Below are 15445 nucleotides of genomic sequence, written 5' to 3' on the forward strand. Positions count from 1 at the left end.
CAGCAACGGAGGGTTAATTCATTTTTCAAAGTGAAAGCCGAGAGATTAAATGCATTTTTTACGTTTAGTTTTAATTGGTATCCAGCATTGAATCCTCCATTTTGAGTTGTTCGTCTGATGTCACGGTCCTCTTTTCACTTAAAGCTATTTGACAAAAATGGTTTTACCATTTACAGTCCTATCCTATTGATCTCTGCTCGGAAGTATACAGATCACTGTTGATTATATTCAAGCATTAATTAAGTTTATACTCTTACGTAGAGGAATTATGGCAGAGCATGGCACCTTTTGCCAATGAAACCAGCCATGCATAATTTGCTCGTCGCCTAGAAAAATAATTCATTATCTCCGTCAGTAATATAGTGAAACAGAATTTAAACCCTGAAACGTAAACACAAGTAAGCACATTAGCTGTCTCAGACACCAGCCACCTCACATCTCACGGTGAAACATTGCATTTTACAGGTGAAGTTTTATGATCCTCGAGGCTCGAGCTGAACAGAGATGACTACCGAGGGCTCCATCCCTTTGAGGTCTATTCTTGAGTTCACTCTGACGAACCTGTTTCCAATAGAAAGCCTTTCTTATGAGCACTCATGCTACTTGAAACAACATGATCAACTTGCTCACATGATTAAATAGGTATCAATGGCATAATGTACTAACTGAAGCCTCTTATTTTGTGTTAATAACACGAGGAAGCTTCTTGCGTTTGATGCTAAGTAGTTTGTCATATACAACCCACGGGAAACTTATAAAATGGGGATCGCTAGTACCATATCCTTTTAAATTTGCACGGCCCCAATAATCCGGGTGATATGTTACATGATACCAAGCTGGTGCCCTAGCACTTTGCTTGTCAGCGGAGCTGGTTACAGTGTTCTGGTAATCATCACAGCCGTTTTCAAACCACCCCCTCGCTTCATTTCTGAGAGACCTTACCGCATACCTGATGGTTTCCTTTAGATCTCCATGCTTCCATTTACCATGAACTATTGGCAAAGTTATGATGTTTCCACTGGTAATTTCTGCTTCAGTTTTGACCCCATAATAATCCATCAATGATGCCAACTTACAGTCATACCAATTTTTGTGCACCAGGGCTTCACTTAGGTAGATTTTAAATCCCTCCACCTCCAAATCATTATCATATGCCTTTTGAGCATCTTCCTCTGTAAATGAGCTTATACAAAGAGTCTCTGATGCTAAGTCTTTCACAGACCTGTAAAGTCTACCAAGCACACGTTTTGATTCATATGTTGGCTTATCCTCTTTCTCCATGAAATCAGGATACTCTTTTGGGTGTAAATGGGCAGGAACCTGCGCAGGAATACCAGTTTTTGCAAAATCAACTGCTTTTGAAAATAGCTTAGCTAATTGTAGACAACTTGCACTCCGAGCCATACGCGGCTCTTTGTCAGCAAATGCAGAATGAGAATTGGCTATAATTCCCAAGCTGTCATTCACCATATAATTCACAAAATACTCTTGAATCTCCTGCACCATAAAACAAAATCATATAAGATAATGCACGGATCAGATCTCGTGTTTAAGTTTTAAACAAACCAAACAAAAGAAGGCCCACAATCTCTTTTCATATAATCATTGGTTTAATTAATATGATCGCAAATGAAGAAAAAATCATAATCACAGAGAAACAACTATGTGAACCATTCATTTTTCCAGATAAGTGCGGTAATATTCTCCTCTTAACCGTACAAAACATTAAACCAAACAATGTACCAGGATTCATATGTTTAAATGAGATGTGGTCAATGGGATTAGTAATATATCAGCGATAAGTGCCTAAAGCATCCCAAATTTTAGTAAAATAATGATAAACATCTTTTGATTAGATTGTATGTCTATAATTTCGAGAGTTACTTCCATTGATCAAGTCCCGTTAATTAAGTCCCTATGGTTAAAGCACTTTTACTATTAACATGTCCACTTTTACTATTAACATGTCCAACATGCAGGTACATCCATGTAAAAATTTTAGAATTATTTTCGCCTTCCACCAACAAAATACAAATTGCATATACCCACGTATCAGCTATTCCTTAATCGTCAAATTGCATATACCCACGTATCAGCTATTCCTTAATCGTCACATTATGATCCAATACTTTCAGTGGCTCAGAAACATATTGCATTGGTGAGTCCTGTTGAGGTGGAACGAGTGACTCATCCCAACTTACGAAATAAACGTCACCATCCAAATCACTACCAGAGCACTCATCCGGGTGGGGCCTGCATTTTCAAAATTACAACTTTTTAACGATATTTCAAAAACTAATAAATTTTATATCCCTGCATAGGCTTTCAATATATATTAGTCGATGTTACTTCAAACATCTGGGAAATGATGTTACGCATTGGAAAAGCAATAAATTTTGCATCATACTTCAAACCTTGTTCCCCTAAGTATGACGGTGAACTTAAACGCTGGGAATATGTGTCACGCGGGCCAGCCAGAACCAGTGATGAGTTACATACACCAAAGTTTTGACTTTTCATACCACCTTATAATGGGGAACAAAGAGAGAATTTATAAGGCTTAAAAGCCTTTTGTTTGCTGGACTGATCCAGGTGGATATTGGTGGCCACCTGCCAAGTCCACCTGGACCCCCACCATTGTTTTTCTCAGCATTTTCAGTTTCCTTAATTGTAGCACAACTTACTATTTTTAGCAGTTTTTTCGGTCCTGAACTTCCGGAGCCGTTTTGAGGCCCTAAACGACGTTTTTTTTGGGGAATCTGGGGGCAACATGGGTCATGGAATGGACCAATGTTGCTCGTTCCAACAATGATAGTGCTCGGATAGATCTTTCTAACGAGCTATTGTATGCGTCAAACGGAGATCGTATGCCAAAGTTACGACCCCGGGAAGTTGATGTACCAACTTACCCCAAACGGGGCCCCATAGTTTGGCGTTTCATCTTCTAGGGTTAGGTTTTGGAATGTTAAGGGTTTTTCCACTGTTTCTCAACAATAAATAGGCCTTCGAGCCTCATTGTAAGACAGTTCAGAGGCATGTAGCCATCACATCTCTTCTCAGAGATAAGCTACCATCGCCCTAGCTGGTTTATTTCCATTTCTGGTTGTAAGCATATTTCAGTATTTTCCATTAATGAAATGAAGTATTATTTCCGCTGCATCTTTGTGTATATGGTTATCTCTGTAATTTGTTGCGTTCCTGTTTAAATCCGGATCAGTGGTATCAGAGCGGTCTGTTTTTTCTCTGTTTTTCTTTGCATGTCCCCAACAAGGTCGGGATATAAGGAGTTAGGGCTTGAACTGGTTGAACCTTTGCAAGACCAGCCTCGCAAATCCCGACGGCCTCCCATGGCGGATGAGAAGAAAGACGAGGGGGCAGGAGATCCCATCAAAATCTTGCTCGAAGAAGCCCTCGAGCGACAACAGAACGCGATGATGGACAGCTTTCCCCAGATCCTTCAGCGGCTACCCAGAAGCAACGCATCGGCTTCCAGCGGCTACTCTGGAAACGCCACACCCTTTAAGGTACAAGTTAATTTTGAAATCCCCATATTCGAGGGTCAGATAGACGCAGATGCCGTAGATAAATGGTTAAATCTGCTAGAGGGTTATTTTTCTGTTCATGAATTTTCGAGTCGGGAAAAAATTGTTTTTGCTCTTCTCAAAGCAGCCCCCCACGTCAAGGACTGGTGGGAAACCTACTGCGAGCAGAAGGATGAAAGCACTGGCTCACTATTTTCAGCCGCACCCACCTGGGATTCGTTCCGGGATGCCATCAAGGAGCAGTACTACCCTGTTGGAAGCTATGAGGATGAATACATAAAGTGGACCACGCTGCGGCAAGGAAGGGACCAAGACGTGCCGGAGTTCACCAATCTTTTCCATACCCTTCGCACAAAGTTGGGTATCAAGGATTCGGAGCAACATTTGATACTCAAATACCGTGGCTGCCTGCACAAGTACATCCAGGAAGAAATACAATTCCTAAACATCTCCTCGCTCGGCGCAGCATACCGATATGCCGTCAAGGTCGAGTAGAAGTTTAAACAAAAGAAGCGATACTTTGGATCTGCGAATCCAAAGCAGGGGAAAGGTGCCCCTAAACCACAGAACAAAGGACAAAGCCAAGGCGGGACAGCCCAAGACAACCAGCCGAAGCTGCAAGCAAAGAACAGCGCCGCGAAGCCGAGAAAGGACACTGGAAAATGGTGCGAGTTCTATAAGAGCTCCACTCACAACACAAGTGAGTGTCGGGCCAAGCAGTCACTGGTGGCTGAGCTAAAGGTTTCAGAATCAGATGCATGTTCCGACTCTGAGTCAGAACCCGATAAGGGGAATGAAAAAGGGAAGCAGATCATTGATGCGGATCCCAGCGCCACTGTTGCGACCGCAAAGATCCAGAAAAATGAACCCGAAGATCCAGAGGAGGAGGAGCGTCTCTTCCACTCCCAGATGTGGATAAAGGGCTCCCCAATACAGTTCATTGTTGATAGCGGGAGTCAAAAGAACCTCATTTCGGCAGAGGTCGTGAAGCGGTTGGGCTTACCGACCACAGCACATCCACAACCATACACCATTAGGTGGCTTCACCAAGGACGAGATCTTCGCGTGAGCCAACAGTGTCGCCTTCCATACAACATCAAGCCCTTCACGGATGAGGTATTGTGTGACATTGCTCCCCTTGAAGTTTGTGATGTATTACTAGGACAACCATACTTGTGGAAGCGACATGTTGTGTATGAATCAAGGCCCCGTGCTGTTATTATTACATTGGAAAATAAGTTGTACAGGATACCAGAGGTAGCACCACCTACCGCCATCTCTTTGATTACTGCAAAACAATGCAGTAAGATCATTTCCAAAACCAGGAAATTTGTTTTCCTGATGATACGCTCTCAAGGAAAGAAGAAGACAGTGGCCGCGGCCTCCAGACGGGGTCCCTCTGCACGACAACTACAGATGGACAAGGTTGTGGAGGAGTACGAGGACATCTTCACCTCCCCGGCAGGGGTTCCTCTGCACTGTCAAGTCAAGCACTCCATCGATCTGACCCCAGGTGCGCCGCTACCCAATGGACCAATTTATCGGTGCTCCGTTCTGGAGAACGATGAAATCAAGAGGCAGATTCAGGAGCTCCTGCAGAAAGGTCACATTCGTCCGAGTTCATCACCCTGTGGGAGCCCGATCGTGTTGGTACAGAAGAAGGATGGGACGTGGAGACTCTGTATTGACTATCGGGCGCTGAACAAGATCACTGTCCGTAATAGGTACCCGATCCCGCGGATTGATGACCTCCTAGACCAACTAAAGGGGGCGAAATATTTCAGCAAGATCGATCTGAAGTCAGGATATCACCAGGTACCAATCGAACCCTCTGATGTGTGGAAGACTGCCTTCAAATCCAAGGAGGGCCTCTTCGAATGGTTGGTTATGCTTTTCGGATTGACGAATGCTCCTGCAACCTTCATGAGGCTAATGGATGACATCTTGCGGCCATTCACCAACTCCTTTGTAGTAGAATACTTGGATGACATTCTGATCTTCAGCCAGAGTTGGGAAGAGCACCTCCACCACATCCAACAGGTTCTCCAAACACTGCGGCAACACAAGCTATGTGCCAATTTGGAGAAATGCACTTTTGGCATGACCCAGGTTCAGTATCTGGGATACATCATTGATGAACAGGGGGTGCATGTCGATCCAGCCAAGATCCAAGTCATTCGGGATTGGCCCTCTCCAACCACTCTAACAGAGCTCCGCAGCTTTCTAGGTCTTGCCAACTTCTACCGCAGATTTGTGTTGGGGTTTTCTCATATTTCTTGGCCCTTGAGTCGAGTCACCAAAGGAGGGGCGAAAGCAAAATTCTTTTGGTCTGAATCTCAACAGAAGGCATTCATGGAGTTGAAGGATCGCCTCTGCACGGCACCAGTGCTCGCGTTACCAGATTTACAACAACCATTTGAGGTTGAGACAGATGCCTCTGACTATGCTATTGGGGCAGTCCTTACTCAACATGGACATCCAGTGGCATATCACAGTGAAACACTTTCAGACACAGTCCGGAAGTACCCCACTTATGATAAAGAGATGTATTCCATTGTACAGGCCTGTCGACAATGGAAGCATTACATTTTGGGGAAGGAAACGGTCATCCACACAGACCACCGACCCCTGCAGTTCATACAGACCCAAGGGAAATTGCAGAATGATCGCCATCAAAAGTGGTCTACATACTTGCAACAGTTCCACTTGAATATCAAGTATAAGAAGGGCAGCACCAATAATGTTGCAGATTGCCTCAGTCGACCACCGATCATGGCGTTAACCACCGTGCTCAACTCTTGTGGGCACGAGACTTCTGATTGGCCACTTCTCTACAAAAGCGACCCAGAATTCGGCCACACATACCTGACACTCTTGGAGGGTCGGCATGTTCCAGATTTTCACCTTCAGGATGCCCTATTATGCCACCTCGGTCACCTTTGTGTTCCTTCAAGCGAGCGTGCCAAGATGATTTGGGAAGCCCACTACAGTTGGGCTGCTGGGCATTTCGGGGTCGAGAAAACAGTGGCAGTTCTGCAAAATTATTTCTATTGGCCGAATCTTCGACAGGATGTTGGAAAGTACATCAGATCATGTACTGCCTGTGCCATTGCCAAACCGACCATTAAGAAGCACGGCCTCTATACCCCGTTGCCTACCCCAAGTCGACCTTGGGAATCCATCTCCATGGATTACATGTCAGGCCTTCCTTCCACCAAGCATGGAAATGACTGTGTTTTTGTGGTCGTCGACAGGTTCTCGAAGATGGCCATTATGGTGGCCTGCAAGAAGAATATCACAGCAGAAGCCACTGCTAAACTCTTCTTTGAACGAGTGTGGGTGCACTTTGGGATCCCACAGTCTATCATCTCAGATCGGGACAGTCGGTTTCTCAGCACATTTTGGTCCAGTCTCTGGTCAATGCTGGACACGAAACTCACGAAGTCCACAGCCTTCCATCCTCAAACTGATGGCCAGACAGAGGTTGTCAATAGGATGATTGTGCACATTCTGCGCATGTATAACTCAAAGCATCCACGCACATGGGACGAGAGCCTCCCCTATGTTCAGCACAGCTACAACCGAGCTTTTCACAGCTCCACTGGCCATAGCCCTTTTCAGGTGGGTTTGGGATTCCAGCCACTATGCCCCATTGATGTGGCCATGCCACTTGCAGCTACTCACATAAATTCAGCTCATGTCCAGTCCGAAACAGATAAGGCCACCAGCTTCATTGAGCGCATCCAACACATTCGCCAGCAGGTCCATGACATTCTTGAGAAATCAAATGCCAAGTACAAGCAGCGACATGATCAACATCGGGTGCCACACAAGTTTCAGGTGGGCGACAAAGTCTGGTTTCATTTGCAAAAGGAACGCCTTACTGGAGCCTATCGGAAATTGAGACCACTCCGATATGGTCCTTACACCATTACTAAGGCTATGGGAGACAATGCATTTGAGCTCGGCATTCCCCCATTCCTTGGCCTGCACCCAGTGTTCAATGTGGACCGCCTTCGGCCATACTTTCCACCATTGCTAGACACATCCGACATTGCAGAACAGCTCAAACCCACAGAATTAAATGCAGATTGCATGGAACAAGCTGCAACTGATCGGATCATGGACACGCAGATCAAGAACACTCGCCAACAGAATATCCAACTGTATCGAGTTGTCAAAGCAGGCCAACTCCTTCAGCAGGGCAAGTGGCTCACCAGGGAACAAGTTCAGCAAAAGTTTCCTCATCTCATGGAGGAACTCAACGCAATGGGGACCATTGCTTCCTAAGGGGGGAGGAATGATCCAGGTGGATATTGGTGGCCACCTGCCAAGTCCACCTGGACCCCCACCATTGTTCTTCTCAGCATTTTCAGTTTCCTTAATTGTAGCACAACTTACTATTTTTAGCAGTTTTTCGGGTCCTGAACTTCCGGAGCCGTTTTGAGGCCCTAAACGACGTTTTTTTGGGGAATCCGGGGGCAACATGGGTCATGGAATAGACCAATGTTGCCCGTTCCAACAATGATAGTGCTCGGATAGATCTTTCTAACGAGCTATTGTATGCGTCAAACGGAGATCGTATGCCAAAGTTACGACCCCGGGAAGTTGATGTACCAACTTACCCCAAACGGGGCCCCATAGTTTGGCGTTTCATCTTCTAGGGTTAGGTTTTGGAATGTTAAGGGTTTTTCCACTGTTTCTCAACAATAAATAGGCCTTCGAGCCTCATTGTAAGACAGTTCAGAGGCATGTAGCCATCACATCTCTTCTCAGAGATAAACTACCATCGCCCTAGCTGGTTTATTTCCATTTCTGGTTGTAAGCATATTTCAGTATTTTCCATTAATGAAATGAAGTATTATTTCCGCTGCATCTTTGTATATATGGTTATCTCTGTAATTTGTTGCGTTCCGGTTTAAATCCGGATCATGGACAAAAGAGGTTTGGCCAAGCATGTCACAAAGCAAACTGATTAATTCTTGGCAAAGGATGGACAGCTGTGCATTTCATTCATCACATTGAAGCCTATTTTTATCGTGAACTTCCTTGTGGAGAGACCTATTGTTTGAGGCAGATGTGAGTCCAGGATACTAACAAAGGTTCTGTGAAACCACATACCTAGAAAACTTGAAAGGAAAGAGGCCAGATATACTAGAGTTTCAATCCAAAATCATGATGAGATATAGACTTATATTACAAGTTACAACATAGTCACACTTGGTCAGTTCATAAAAACAAGAGGTAATCCGCACAGTAGGTTTCACATCTGGTGAGAGTTGTAAAAATGGATTTTCGGCAAAACCAAAAAATAAACAGATGCAGAATGGAGTGTGGAAATAAAGAGTAAAAAATAAGACATGTTTGGCTAGTCCCAGGGTAAATCTAGATTATTTATTTAGAAACACTAACTTGTCAACCTAGTTCTATAGATACTCACTTTTCATGTTTTTTCTATTCAAGCTGGAAGAATATGAAATGCCATATTTCAAAAAGAGTTTCCTTCAATTTCATTTTAATGTACAAAATTCTTACAGATTTGAGAAATGATTGTACCATTATCCAGCTCCAAACATATCCATGACGATTGTCCTATGCTGGAAAATCTTGTAAAATATGTGGTTTGAATCCATTGAAAATCAGGGTCATCCGTTTCCAAATTACTTTCGCCATCACCATAATTTCAGCCCAAAGGTACCTCTTTTTTCTGATAAATCCTTGGAACACTCTGCATCTGTCGTATGCAATCCTAATGAGCCAATCCTTTAATTCGTTGATCCCTCAAGCACTTGGAAAGATTCAAACTCTTGTTTGTTCTTAATTTAAAAGATAAAATATTATAGACATTTCAAAATGCCTCTGGTCTTAATCCTTCTATTTCCATCATAGAATTCATAGGATAAATCTCTACTTCAGAGAAAATCAGTGTGGATGGGTATCTGTACAAAGTTACTTCTAAATTAATGTTTGATCAAATAGTCTGATCAGTGGGTATTAAAAGGTATTTTAAAAGCCTTTTGTTTGCTGGACAAGAGAGGTTTTAACTTTTGCCAGGCATGTCACAAAGAAAATTGATTATTTCATTTCAAAGGATGGACATCTGTGTATTTTATTAATCAAATTGTAGCCAATCTCTATCGTGCACTTCCTCGTGTAGAGAGCTATTGTTTGAGGCAGATGTGAGTCCATGATACAGACAAAGGTTCTGTGAAACCACATACCTAGAAAACATGAGTAGAAAGAGGCCTGATATACTAGAGTTTCAATCCAAATTCTTGACGTGATATAGAGTCATATTACAACATAGACACCCTTGATCAGTTCGTAAAAACAAGGGGTGATCCGCACAGTAGGTTTCACATCTGTTGACAGTTGTAAAAGTGGGTTTTCGGTAAAACCAAGGAAATAAACAGAAACAGAATGGAATGTGGAAATAAAGAGTAAAAAAATACATTCTTGGCTAGTCCCAGAGTAGATCTAGATTAGTTATTTAGAAACACTAACTTGTCAACCTAGTTTTATAGACCTTCATTTTTCATGTCTTTTCTCTTCAAACTCAGATATAATATTACAGAAGTAGGGCCATGCAGGAAATTTGGTTTCTGCGAGATGCCATACAATATATACAATGATGCTCCTAGCAGGTTTGGAGGCAACAGATGTATTGCTGCAGGAACCACAGAAGAATGCCCACAGCCAAAAAACTTTAAGGTTAAGTGGAAAGCTAAAGATTGAGAATGAAGCAAAACATCAGGCATCTTTTGTCCTTACCTTTTGCCTTGTTGTGGGAAAACTAAGCAATCAACCATATGCTGGAGTCCATGTATATTAACAGCTCTCAAGATTCTTATATCACCTGGATGAAGACATGGGTTTTTGGCAACAACCACTTTTCCTTGAATTACGGAAGTCAACTGATCAAGCCCATTTTGCCCAAATTGAGAAAGTCCAGCATCATGGTATTGCTTATCTCCTGGTGCATGAGAAACTTGAACAAATACTTCACCATATTTTAATGTTCGGGTTTCATCAAGGCATCCCATCAAGCATCTTCCCTTCGGCACAAATATTCGTGCCTTTCTTCTTAATTCCAGTAGTTTGCATAATCGAAATGATTGTAGGATCATTGAAAGATAAGGTTCAGAGTCTGGGGAATAGCCACAGGAAAGCATATCTATAACAGCCTTGTGACTGTCACCGGAAAACATAATTTGTAGGACTTCAAGAGCCATCTCCCGATTAGTTAAGAGTTCATCTAGATGTGTAATTGCCTGCTGCTGTAGAGTTTCAAAGCTCCGATCTTCAACTCCTAATGTAGATAATAGTGCAATGATTTGACGATTCAAGAAACAAGGACGAAATCTTGTCCAAGAAAGAACTTCGAGATTAGTATTATTCGAATGATGCTTCCACATACTTAGCCGGAGAGAGAGCTTGTCAACTGATGTCGGGTCAACTGCTACAACACCTTTGTAACCACCGTACCTTATTTGAAAAGCAGATGGTATTGGTATTCGCTTGCTATTCTTTTCACATCCACACTTCAAAGCCACAAGCTCTGCCAAGGGCTGGGACAGTTTCCCTATTCCATCTGAAAAATTATATGTTCTGTTACCATTACGGACTTGGATATCTGGAATGATTCTAATTTCATCACCATGTATGTGCAGAGTTTCTATGGAAGAACTAAAGGATTGCCCCATTCTTGCTGCACATTTTGCAACATTTCTGATAGAAGAAAAATTACCCATCCATTGACGGATATTATCTACATTAACAATGCCGTTTGAAGCAAACATCCATACAGAATTTTCTCGCAGTTGGCTTGATGAGAAAGCCAAAAATTCAAACCTTTTATTGCCTATCGCAATGCCATCTCTTATGATCCGAAGAATCCGTCTGTATAGTTTTGTCCGCTTCTGGGAACCTCTGTTATCCATTCTTAGAGACAAATCATTTGAAAGGAGTCTGCCCAGGTTCTCATCAACGAAGGAAACACGAAGAAAGTCATTGATATACTCTGCATAATGCCGTGTCACACGGTTTGAAATATTGACTTCAGGTCCAAAGAAGTATACTTTCAAAGGGGTTACTTGTACTCTGTTGACATACATCAGGCTACTATCTATTTGGGCAGAAATGGCGGCAGAATTTGGGCATCTATTTGATCTCGTGATATGATCAAATTGTTTACGAAGCCATTGTGTTGGTTCATAACAAGTATTCCTCAAACAGCTAAGATCTGACAAAGCCAAATGTATATGAGCAAGTGGTCTTTTAGTAGCCGGTTGCAGCAAACTGAAAAACTCCTTGTGAAGGGAAGGCCCACTTAAGAAACCAAATTGAACAAGTGAATTGATTTTGAACATAATTTCATAAGGCAACTGAATACCATCAGGAGGACTAATAATCGGCACCAAATTCAAGCTGGCAGAATATGAAATGCCATATTTCAAAACGAGTTTTTCTTCAATTTTATTGTAATGTGCAAAATTCTCACAGATTTGAGAAATGATTGTATCATTATCCAACTCCAAACATATCCATGACGATTGTCCTATATGGGAAAGTACTGTAAAATCTGTGGTTCGAATCCACTGAAAATCGGGGTCATCCTTTTCCAAATCACTTTCGGCATCACTATAATTTGAACCCAAAGGTAATACCTGTTTCTGATAAATCTTTGGAGCACTCTGCATCTGTCAAATGAAATCATGATAAGCATTCAATTCATTGATCCTTTAATCACTTGGAAAGATTCAAACTCTTCTTTGTTCTAATTTAAAAGATAAAATGCTATAGACATTTCAAAGAAATGCCCCTGGTTTTAATCTAAGTTTTCCATTTCCATCCTAGAATTAATAGGATGAATCTCTACTCAAGAAAAAATCAGTGTGTTGAACTCCAAGCTTTCAATGGATCAATATAAAATATATGAAGCACATAAGATATTAGGCATTCTATGTTTTATACAAATATACAATGTTATAGTAAAGAGTTGTATACAAATAAACAATGCTATAGTAGGCCAATATTAGTTCATTTTTCCTAAACTAAATATTTGTCTCTTTTCTCGTGCATGCTTTACTGATTCTCAATCAACTTGACCCATATAAACATACCGCTCTTAAGTATATTTTCCCAGCATCTAATGACCCTTGAGGTAATTGACTTTATGCGATTTAAGCTAATTATATTTTCTCCTTTCAGTTCTGTTTCTACATGGCCAGACGTTGATGGCTGCATCACTTCCAATTCACTTTTCTGCAAAGTGCAGCAACTTCTTGTTGTATTTTTCAAATAGTTTGATTATCTCAAGCGAAAAAATATTTGATCAATTTTGGACTCGATTTTCCATAATGTATAAAGATAGGTGCTTCTATCCCTTATTCTAAATCAGATCAGCCATTACTGCTAGAAGAATCTTGTGTTCCGAACTTCTGAGAGATTTCAGAAATATTTGCTAGAAGAATCTTGTATTTAGAAAGATTACACAAATCAGGTGCAGGTGAGACAAAGAAATGTAGTGTTCGGATAGGGGATACTAGCAGAAATCAATGAATTCATATGTAACTCAAGACTTGAAACTACTAAGTTCTGGCACTCGGTTGGACCAAACTGAACAACAGTAAAAAGACCAAGACCTGAATCAGGAGAATGGGAACATCAATATCGGACCCTCATAGGCAGTTACATAAAGGATAAGATCATTTTGAGGAGTTCAAGTTAGCCTATAAGGTCATAAATTTGTCCAAATTGATATATGAAAGAATGCCAGCATCATATTTCATTGTGATTTATTAAGCATCACGCAAAAGAGATCAATCAACTCTGTAAGAGTGTCTGCCATCCATAGTTACCAGATTCTGCCGAATCAGACCCAATAATTGACAACATAAGGATTGGGTTATGAATTAGTCTTTGAGAATTTTCTTCCTTGAAAAATCTTTATTGTAGGGTGGTGCAAGGATTAGTGGAAAATCATTAAGGGAATGTGGCAGTTGACGGTTAACTGCCGATGATTCTACTGTTTCTTACATCTTTATCAAGCAACCAATGATTAACTATATCCATTGAGCTATTGGCTATAACATTTTTATAATGAAAATCATGTAACCACATTAATGAATAAAAAAACTATGTGCAAGTGTCAGTCACTAATGGCTTCTTTTCACTCAACCCTGTAATGGATTATTTATGCAGTGTATGATTCAGAGTCTAAAGCCAATTGAGTAGATGTTTTTTGTTTGAAAGTCTGACATGACGAAGCTTAGAGCAGACTTATATGTAATTCTCTATTTATTAAGGACTTGCATTTTCATTCTGCATTGGGAGGTCTAAAACCATAAAAGATGTCTTAAATCAATGTCACCACTGTTCTATCAGCATATCACATCAGTGGGTATTGTTTAAGGCAATTCAGAGCAAGGCGTGCACGTGGACATTCTCACTGGGCGGGGCTTCTCAATTGGTAAGAAGCAAAGCAAATCACTGTTCCATCAGCAGATATCATTAGGAAATTAATGTGAAAACTAAGGGCTAGAAGGTTCGACTCAGTGCTTATTAGCGACCCACATTCTTGATGTAATATAATGCGAAATATATGTAGTGCAGGGGCCAATGCAGGAGAAGAAACCTCACCTGGAGCAAAAGAGCCTTGGTCCTTCCTTTCACATCCTGCAGATTGATTTCCGCATTCCGCAGATTGATTTCCGAGATATCTGCGAAGGAAAGCTCCAACTTGTAGTCATAAGGTCCAATAAGATAAAGAATAATCGTCCTGGTATCAAATCCAAACTCAGCGAATACATCATTTTCAGACAGCAATACATGGAACTCGTTGGAAGAAGTTTGGTAACCCATGTGCAACTTCACTCCTTGAAGACAAGAGGGCGTGCATTTAGGGCGGGACACAATGTCCCTATTCATGAAATTAACTTCAAGGATGCGTCTAGTATAAAATTGAAGCTTGCCAGATTTAGCCAATTCATATATGTTCATTGCCATTCTTGCATCCTCAAACTGCACAATGGCAAATGTTTTGGGGTTCCCCATCCTGCACGCAGAAACGCAGCCTTCTTTGAGGATTTCCTTGAGATACTGAAGCAGCAACATCTTTATTGAGCAGTTGCTGGATACTTCGGGCAATCTTGAAATCCGTATGGTCCGACCACCGAACATTGCTGAACCTGGAGGAAATGAGTTGTGTTTGGGAATTATATATGCAGTGTCTATATAGAAGCTCCCACAGTGTTAGTAGTTGTCTTGCAAGCTTTGCAATGGGATCCCGATTCCCTGTGCATTATCATGGACTGTGTTTACCTATTACTCAGAGCTAACCAATTATATATTGGGTATTTAATGTCTTTAGAGCAGCACGCGATTAAGGCGATAACACGGGAGCGGGCAAATTTGATATTAAATAATATTTGCCGGCCGTATTATCGAGCTAAATTGCGTGCTACTCTGAAGGCATTAAATACGGCTAGTTAGCTCCAGCGATTTAAATATAGTTCAGTAATGTGCTACTCTGACGGCATTAAATACTCAATATATGACTGGTTAGCTCCAGCCGTTTAAGTATACTTCAGTAATGTTCGTGCCATCCACATTTTGTTCGCCCACAAAAAACGCCCGACGATATGATTGGTGAGATTTATTCCATGTTATGTCCACTTTTAAACTACGTGGCCTGCAAAGATATCTTCATGGGCATGATTAAATGGAGTCCTTCATAATGGCATTGACAGGATTGAGGTGCCTTGAACTTCTGGAGTGGAACGAGCGCGGTATACTTTACAACCGAACTGCTTTATTGCTAGCGACCTCAAGGACTGCTGTAATTTCTTGTTCAAAATGTAATTTAACAGTAATTTAACGGTATTTTCTTGGATTTGGAAATG

General features: G+C 41.5%; 1 protein-coding gene and 1 pseudogene across 1 annotated transcript; both read right to left on the reverse strand.

Annotated features, from left to right (window-relative positions):
- Positions 1–368: 368 nt before the first annotated feature.
- Positions 369–12241, reverse strand: LOC149250839 (putative RNA-dependent RNA polymerase 1; annotated as a pseudogene).
- Positions 12242–14105: 1864 nt separating this feature from the next.
- Positions 14106–14737, reverse strand: LOC149250840 (RNA-dependent RNA polymerase 1-like). Its single transcript, XM_089453764.1, has one exon. The coding sequence runs from the start codon at positions 14721–14723 to the stop codon at positions 14106–14108; it is 618 nt and encodes a 205-aa protein (XP_089309890.1). The 5' UTR covers positions 14724–14737.
- Between the last annotated feature and the right edge of the window lie 708 nt (positions 14738–15445).

Source organism: Pinus tabuliformis, chromosome 7 (genome assembly GCF_031772625.1).
Source record: "Pinus tabuliformis cultivar Carrire ecotype Pingquan chromosome 7, CPIR1, whole genome shotgun sequence".
NCBI classification, from domain to species: domain Eukaryota; kingdom Viridiplantae; phylum Streptophyta; class Pinopsida; order Pinales; family Pinaceae; genus Pinus; species Pinus tabuliformis.

What these genes read in the sequence shown, in the direction of transcription:
- LOC149250840 (XM_089453764.1), bottom strand. Translation starts at nt 14,723, where the DNA reads ATGTTCGGTGGTCGGACCATACGGATTTCAAGATTGCCCGAAGTATCC.